Below are 8,190 nucleotides of genomic sequence, written 5' to 3'. Positions count from 1 at the left end.
ATAGATTGCCATGTCCCAGCAGCTCACATAAAAAACAATAGGTAGTTATACTTACAATATGTCAGACAATAGAATAAAAATGAAAAATGTGAAATAGTGTGAAAATAAACCCCACAGTTAACTGTAGACAATAAAATGTGGCAGGATAATGGAAAATAAAACTGAAAAATGAACTGTGAAAAGTGGTAGAATGTTAGATTTTAGGTTTATCGATACCTCTCCGTATCCTTAATTTATTTCAAGACATGAGTATGGCTGGTTTTCAGTTCAAAATTATACAGTTCGTTTGAACGTATCTGCTCCACAGTGCGTCTTTAATACTTGATGTCTTCTATATAGTACACCTTGCCACGCCTTTAGGGTTTTCTATCACAGAGTTTGATCTTCACAGTGGGTTTCAGAAGCAGATTGATGCTTCATAATCTACTATGTGCATCTAACACACACTAGCACCACTCACATACACACACTCCATGCAATTTGCACTTTAAAAGCAGGTTCTAAATTCAGACCCAAAATCACACAACCACACACACTGCTGGTACATGCTTTGGTGTGAAATGGAGGGGAAAATTGAAACCTATCACAGGTCTTTTTTGCTTTACTAACACTCCGTCAACACAACAAGAATGCTTATTTGTGTGAGCCAAACAATGTGTGTGCGTGCGTCCATGCGAGCGTGCGTGTGTGTAAGTGAGAAGGCGAGTCGAAACCAGAGACAAGACAGAGAGAGAGGGAGTGAGTTGAACCGATCGTTAAAACGGAGTACATTTGCTAAAACTCTGACAGTGACCAAATGTGCTCAAGTGGAAAAAAAGCCTAAGCCTGGGTTTCCAACGAGCGCCACATCGGGAACCACAATAAACGCTTTCTCAGCCTTCCACCTTGGGTTTCAGTCACCTCAAGCACTCACTCACACACATGCGCATGCAAGCACGCACGCACGCACACACACACACACACACACACACACACACACACACACACACAATATAATTGTGCATATCCTCAAGCAAATGTTTGTTAAACAACCTGAGGAGAACGCCACACAAAGAATCCCTTTAGGACCAAAAGCGTCAACAATGTCTTCTACTTGAGGACAAAAAACCCCCACATATATCATTGCAACACCAATAAGCACTCATAACCTAAGAATTGAGTATCATAACTAGACAAAATACAATGCATTTGAACCTTTTGTGTCTGGGGATCAAATCGAACACCTAGTATCTCTCATCAGACAGATAAGAAACTTTCATGTTGATTGTTTGTTTTTAAAGTCCCAGGCAGCTCCCCCGACCACCCCTCGTCGCACCCAACGTCACAACGCATAATATATAACTGATCTTCTTTCCAGGCGGCCAAATGACAAAGGGACCCAAAAGAGGCTGAGGGGGATATGGGGGGGGGGGGGTAGCTGAAGCGAGTCAGTAATGTGGAAGGTAAGTGGAAGCATATCAGTGCAGTCACGCTGAAAAAAACAGCAGCATAGCTGTCATTTGGAACACCTTTCGGTGATCAGAGTGCCTCGGCGTTTCGGGTTGTCCCCTGGCAAGATTAGTAAACACAGAGCTCGAGCTAGGCAGGGCACACAGACGACAGAGCCGCTGATAAGACAACAGAAGAGCAGGGAGGAGAATAATAATGTCACAACGGCGCTTACAGTGGCGACGCGGAGGGGGGAGCAAGGCGGGAGGGAGGGGGGAGAGGGGGGGGAGGGAGGGGGGCGGCGCCTTTAAAGAGCATAAAATAATCTCTTGAAGAAAGAGGAGGAATAGTGGAAAAGAAGAAGATTGGAGTGTAGAAGTTATATAATGTCATTCTGGGAGGGAAACTTAAGAATTTTGGAAATGTCAGTCGTCCCCAAATCCAAAAACTGCCGCAACAACAACCACAAGACTCAAAGTTACAGCATTAACTAACACCATGTTCTGTGTAGATAAGTATAACAATACACACTGAGCGGGAAAGAGTGATTCTTGCATTTTAAAAAACGGGGTGCTTGTGACTGCTTACCTTGTGTTTTAGAGTGCACATTTGACAACTGTAATAAAATTAAATGCCAGTGAGGTCCTGACTGTGCACAACCAAAGAATTAGCAAATTGCAACACAAATAATTGTTATGGCCAACTTGAAGGGCGTCTTAAATAAGTTTCTCTTTTTTAATCGAAATTAGAACTTCCTCTAATTCTTCTGAACTTCAATTTTTTTGAAACCCTCTTAAAAACGAAATGGATGCTTCTTTATGGCCCCCAATGTCCAAAATACCCACGCCGGGTGTGTGGTGCAAAGTGCTGAGCTGGACCGCTCTACTTACGGAGCACGTAGAGGGTGAGCGTGAGCCCTGCGAGGCAGAAGCCCTCGAAGAAGCGCAGGGTGCTGAACATAGTCACGTTGACAGAGAAGGCGACAGTCAGACCAAACACCAGCATGAAAAGCACTGATAGAATCAGCACGGGTTGGCGGCCGAACCTAAGGAGAAAGAAAAAAAAAAAAAAAAAAAGAGAGATACAGACATGTATATAAAATGGAAAGAAGAGCACTGAGATGTGGAGTGCGCCGGAAGTCAAATAACTTTATTGACAGTATTTGGAAAGAGTCTCTTTCAGCCACTATTACATTGAGACTTTGTTGGCCTACTTCCTGGTGGCGGGGATCATGAGGTCACCGGGTTGCGGTCAGGGCTAAGGCCTCGACCGCCTGCGCATTTCTTTACATTGTTTCCATGGCAACTGATCCCAGACACAATGCAGTGTTTCTTTCCCATGTGGTTTTAGCAGCACCATGCGCATAGAGCTAACACTTTGTGTGGGCAAAATGGAAGCGGAGGAGGCAGCGTACCAGTCAGCCATGACACCCATCACCAGGTAGCCAAATATGGAGCCCACGAGCAACGAGAACTTGGCAATGTGAACCTTCCAGGCTGAGTCACACACCAGCTTCCACTGCAAGACAGAAGAAAAGACAAGAGATGTTGGATACGGAGAGTATGGTGATAATGCTGACGTTAAGAAACACAGACTACTCAATTAGGAGATTCAACGTATGAGAGATGGTATGAGAGAAAGGAAAATAATGTTAAAAAAAACGCTGAGATTAATGTTGAGAACAGTGAAAAGGAATTGAAGGTTTTATTTTGAGGAGTGTATTTTGAGGTTTTTGCATGTCCATCTCTCTTTCTGACTCAATAGTTTGAAAATACATGTAGTGGTGTACAAGGAGTCCAAGTGAGCAGACATACTCGGATTATGAAATATTCAAGGGTACACCATGCATGAGGGAAGAGAAAGAGAGGGAGGACCATCTAAAACAACTGAGCCGGTGAGTCGGTGTACCCATCACTGGAGTTAATTTCAACAGCAGCTTGCAGCTTCTGAAACCCCAGCAAGAACCGATGCTTGTGTGTGCGCATGTGAGAGTGCATCTCTACAAAATGTCTGGTGGAATCTAGCCGTGCTGATGCAGCTGTGTTTACTATGAAATGCTGCCTGGTGCGATACCAAATGTGAACAAGAGCACAACATATGGGGGGGGGGGCGTTTAGAGCCAGAGTCAGCGAGTAGGAAGAGGTGGATATGGGTTTTGGTCGATTTATTCAGTGCGGTAAAGGGATACAATCAGCAACGAGCTGTACTATCCGTGGACTGCTTCACATCAGCACTATTTGAAGGGGGGGGTACTGTGCAACCACTATACATCTAGTGCACACACCCAGGGGAAAAAAGGCAAAACTCATGGAAAACAACAAAGCCCTGACCATCAAGTGCCAACATCCCATTTGCAGACACAGCATGCAGTCCTCCTCCCAATGAGGTCAGTGGGTGCACTGTGCCAATCAGCTGTTGTGTGTGTCAGGACCCACATGCACCGAATGGAGGTCTCCACAAGCATCCATCCCACTGTCAGAACGGTGGGATGGATGCTTATGGGGATGAAGATGAGGATGAGAGGGAGTACGAACACACAAGCACTGCGCCTGTGGGGCCTCGTTACCTTGGTAACCACATTCTGACTGAGTCCAGTCAGCAGGTCCAGTTTCCACTCCTTGCAGGCGCACAGCGCGCTGTGTTCGCCGTTTCCGGTACCGTTGATCCGAAGGTGCATCGGAGGTAGCGACGGCACGGTCCAGTTGCTGTCGTTCATAACCGGGTACGCACACGTGCCATTGGGCTGAGCCAAAAGGAAATAATCCGAAAACTGGCTAAATCCAATGAAAAGCGCCGGTATCCACGTCAGAACCACGAGATGCTTCTGGTGCCTCCCGAAACCCCCCAGGGACGGCAGCACCGAGCCGTCGACGTGCGGCAGCAGCCTGGGCGCCATGCGCTCCAGCGGCGTGAAGCCGTTATCGGGCGGGTGTTCCTGCGCCTCCGGCCGGCCGACTGCCATCGCGGCCCGGCCACAGGGACAGAGAGAGAGAGAGAGGAAGAGGGACAGAGAGAGGGGGGGGGGTGCTGTATGGGGCAGTGGCTCCGCTGCCGTCCGCTTCTCCAAAAAAAAAAGAAGGAAAAAAACCCAAAAAACCCCTCCTCTGACACAAAGGAATCCAAGGGCGCAGACAAAGCCGCACCGAACACGGGGGTTAAGGGGGGGTCCTTCCCTCCAAGACCCTGAAGCTGCAGAAATCGCGACCGGATCACGGTGCGGTCGCCTTCATGGTCTCGCAAATGGTGCAAGCGGGTCCGCTCAGTCGGGTCCGCTCAGTCGGTCTGGCTGGAGCTTCGTCTCTCCTTCAGAGGTGTGGGCTCCGGCAGCAGCATGTTCCCGGCGGGGTCTCTGTAGTCCATGTGTCCTGACGCAGGGTCCGTCCATACCGTGGGGGGGTGAGCCCGGCTCGCCCAGATGATACTAAAAATCCAGCGGAAAGATTACGTCAACTATATAGCACTACACCCGAACCAGACGCCGCATCCTCCGTCCATCCGTCCATCCACCCGGGCCACAGGTAAAGTACCTGTCCAAATCGTGACCTCCCTGTCCCCGAGACGCAGTGATCGTCATGCCTCAGCCCCCCAAAGCGCACATGGTCTTTACAAGTCCGCAACCCACGCTCCCGTGCGTAAACATCACTTGGGCGGTCCTTCCATCGATAGTGGCGCCTGGTTCTTCTTGGACTGATCAATGGGATACCTCGCCGTGGATGGGTCTCCCGCACAGGCTCGGTGGGGGCGAAGCCCGGCCCCCACCAGGTCGTGCTATGCGCTCTGATTGGAGGACGCTCGGGGGGGGAGACTGCGCCACTGAGGGGCATCGTCGTTCGGACGCAACAATAAGTACCTTTGTGCACCCTCTTCCACTCTAGGATCAGTCATAATTAATAATTGTCAAAATATTATACCAATTCCTGGTTTTGCGTCGATTTAGGTTGATTTATGGATTGTAGACTACTACGTATCCTTGTATATATCGAGATATGTATATAATTATAGCTTTGTGTCGCTTCAGTGAATACAAACACCTCATATATGTTTTATGCACTTCATATAAATATATTTTTCCATCGAAAAATATATTTATATGAAGACAATAGGCGGATGGCTGCGTTTTCAACTACAGCTGCAAGGGGGCGACAGCTGATCGCAGAACGATGCCGTTCGCCTTGACGGTTGTAATTTACATATTTTTTTACAAATGGGTGGTTGACATGTGAGTGAAAATGACCAATCCCACCGAACCAACCGCAGAGCTTTACATTTATTCATTTACAATAATATTATAGATATATTTATACATCTATAATATATATTATTATTGTATTATTCGTATTTATATATATATATATATATATATATATATATATATATATATATATATATATATATATATATATATATATATATATATATATATATATATTCTAACTCGCCTATGGGGACAGACTGACTGTGTTCCGAATTCCTGAATCTATGACCTTGAAACACAGCGATGGGACGAATGTCAGGCTCACCCCCCAGATCTGCAAATGCCCGCAGTCGAGGAGGGAGGCGCAAGACTGCTTTCTCTCTGCACGCGTGCGTACAAGTGAACACAAACGTGTAAAAATAGAGAAGTAGAAATTGTGTGTGTCTGAGCAGAGCATGCGTGTATGTGAGAGTGATGATTTTTTGGGGGGGCGGGTGGATGTGATCTGATCATATTTCAACAATTCACTCTCCTAAACAGTCCCCTAGGCTCTGGAATGGACAAAGCTAGCATTCAGGGCTGAGTGCAGCTGCCTCTGTAACATGGAGGTGAGACCATATGCTTAGTACCCACTCATCTCTCACTTGCATGGCAGTTCTCCACCTCCCCTCCCCTCGCCCCACAACACCCTTCCCTGCCAGACAGTTTTATTAAGATCTTACTGTAGATAGAGCAGGGGCATGAGGACAAAGGAGGAGCTGCTGAAGACACATAATGTTAAATATCAGCGATGGGACGAATGATGGGACGAATTTCATCGGCCACCCTCCAAAAAGCATGTGCGTGTGTGTGTGTATGCATGTGTTGGGAGTGTGGCGTGTCGTCTTCTAATTCTTCTTCTAATATCAGACTAGCAGCCACACCCCTGAGTCAAGTGAAAACACACACAGACGCTGCCGCACATTCCAGAGTATTTTAATGGTCCAAATGCACGTCCAGGTGTGATGCCAGAGACAGAAGAGAGAAATTCACCAAACTTGGATGGCTGGGAGAATTCTGTGTATCACAATGAATCCAGTGACCCACATACAGTAGGTTCAGGTGTCAAGTGACAGGTTTCTTTATGGTCACCCCCCCAGCCACCCACAACCACCCCAACCCGAACTGCTGCGGGGGCAGGGTCCTCCTCCACATCTCTAACCCTGGAGGCATATCCATGTCACCCAAGCCGCCTCACACAGGTCGGCGTTACATGATCAGCAAGCCATTAGAGCCATAATCCTCCCGATGTGCACCCATCTCCCACCCCCTCAAAATGAAGTGTCAGGCCTACATGTGCTTCGATCAGGGTACAGGGGTACGCTGTTGCTCAGTGCCGTCCTCGGTTTGACCTTCCATGTAAATTCCATGAAGCAAATAATCAAGGCTGCGCCTGCCTCCTCTTGCATATCTTCTCCTTTCTCTCTCACGCTTACATGAACTGGTGCACATAGAAATAGGACCATAAAGGTTCTCTTTGTCGTCGCCCCCCCCCGCCGACACCACCTGTTTTTCTGTCTGATCTGTCATTCTCCCAGTCACACAGGTACAGGCATGGTTGTTGGCAGGTGCCATTAGCCTTCAGGTCGTTTGGAAGAGGCCACATGACCGCACCCATGAGCCTGTAACCAGTTGAGCTCTGTGCAGCCTGTGAATTCTTCAATCATTATTGTGGTCAATGAATAAATACCCATATTCAAAACTTTGTTATTATCTAACATGCTATTTATGATGTGAACAAAACTCTACTCCATCTTGCTTCCTCTTACACACACAGTGTGTCCATACTGGAACAGACAGTGTGTGCGTGTGCTCCCGATTCACCGTAATGTCTTTGAACCATGGATATTCCTCTTCTCAGACAAGCAGCATTTCTAACTGTCATCTTTTATGATTCACAGCTTTTACTTCACACACACGAAAACACGCACGCACGCACGCACACACACACACACAGACTCACAGACAGACAGACAGACACACACACACACGCACACATACACAGTTTGTAGCTTAATAAGCCTTGACAGACAGAACGATGACAGCTCTAAGAGAGTGACAAAGAACCCACAGAAAGTAAGGACTAATAATTAAATCGCTCTCCGTTTGATGAATGTCAGACTGCAACAAGACTTCACGATGTGTCTAAAAGTGCAACACTGAGACTCTGACACTGAAACAGCATATGCATATTTGGGTTTCGATATGCCGATATGAATCATCAGTCAATTTTATGATTATTGGGCATCACTCTCCCTTGATGCCATTGAATATTGGGTGTGTTTTTGGGTGTGGCAGCTTAACTTCAGGCTCAGGCATATTCCCAGAGGCAATGGGACAAAGTCTCTCTTTTCAGGGTGTGGCTAGCCACTCAAAATCTGACATCAACTTACCTAACCTGCCTAGCCTGGAAATTAAAGCGTGTTGAATTTGAAAATGCCATGCTTGTAGACACAACGTTTTTTGATTTATGTAATGGATGTACTTATTTTATTTTAAGGAGCGGTGTGTAGAATTTTAGGTACAGA

At 46.8% G+C, this 8,190-nt stretch overlaps 1 protein-coding gene across 1 annotated transcript in view; it reads right to left on the bottom strand.

Moving 5' to 3' along the window:
- Window positions 1-4,390, bottom strand: part of slc22a23 (solute carrier family 22 member 23) — a gene marked incomplete at both ends in the record, with an annotated part of 12,005 nt that extends 7,615 nt beyond the window's left edge. Inside the window, 3 exons of the mRNA XM_079997896.1 lie at window positions 2,319-2,473; window positions 2,843-2,946; window positions 3,995-4,390. Of these exons, the coding sequence (XP_079854022.1) occupies window positions 2,319-2,473; window positions 2,843-2,946; window positions 3,995-4,390 (655 nt within the window). The remainder of the gene's footprint in view (window positions 1-2,318; window positions 2,474-2,842; window positions 2,947-3,994) is intronic.
- Window positions 4,391-8,190: the final 3,800 nt, after the last annotated feature.

The sequence above is a fragment of the Zeus faber genome (genome assembly GCF_960531495.2).
Source record: "Zeus faber genome assembly, chromosome: 1".
NCBI classification, from domain to species: Eukaryota; Metazoa; Chordata; class Actinopteri; order Zeiformes; family Zeidae; genus Zeus; species Zeus faber.
The sequence above is the reverse complement of the archived record's forward strand: the minus strand, read 5'-3'. Positions and strand labels throughout refer to the sequence as shown.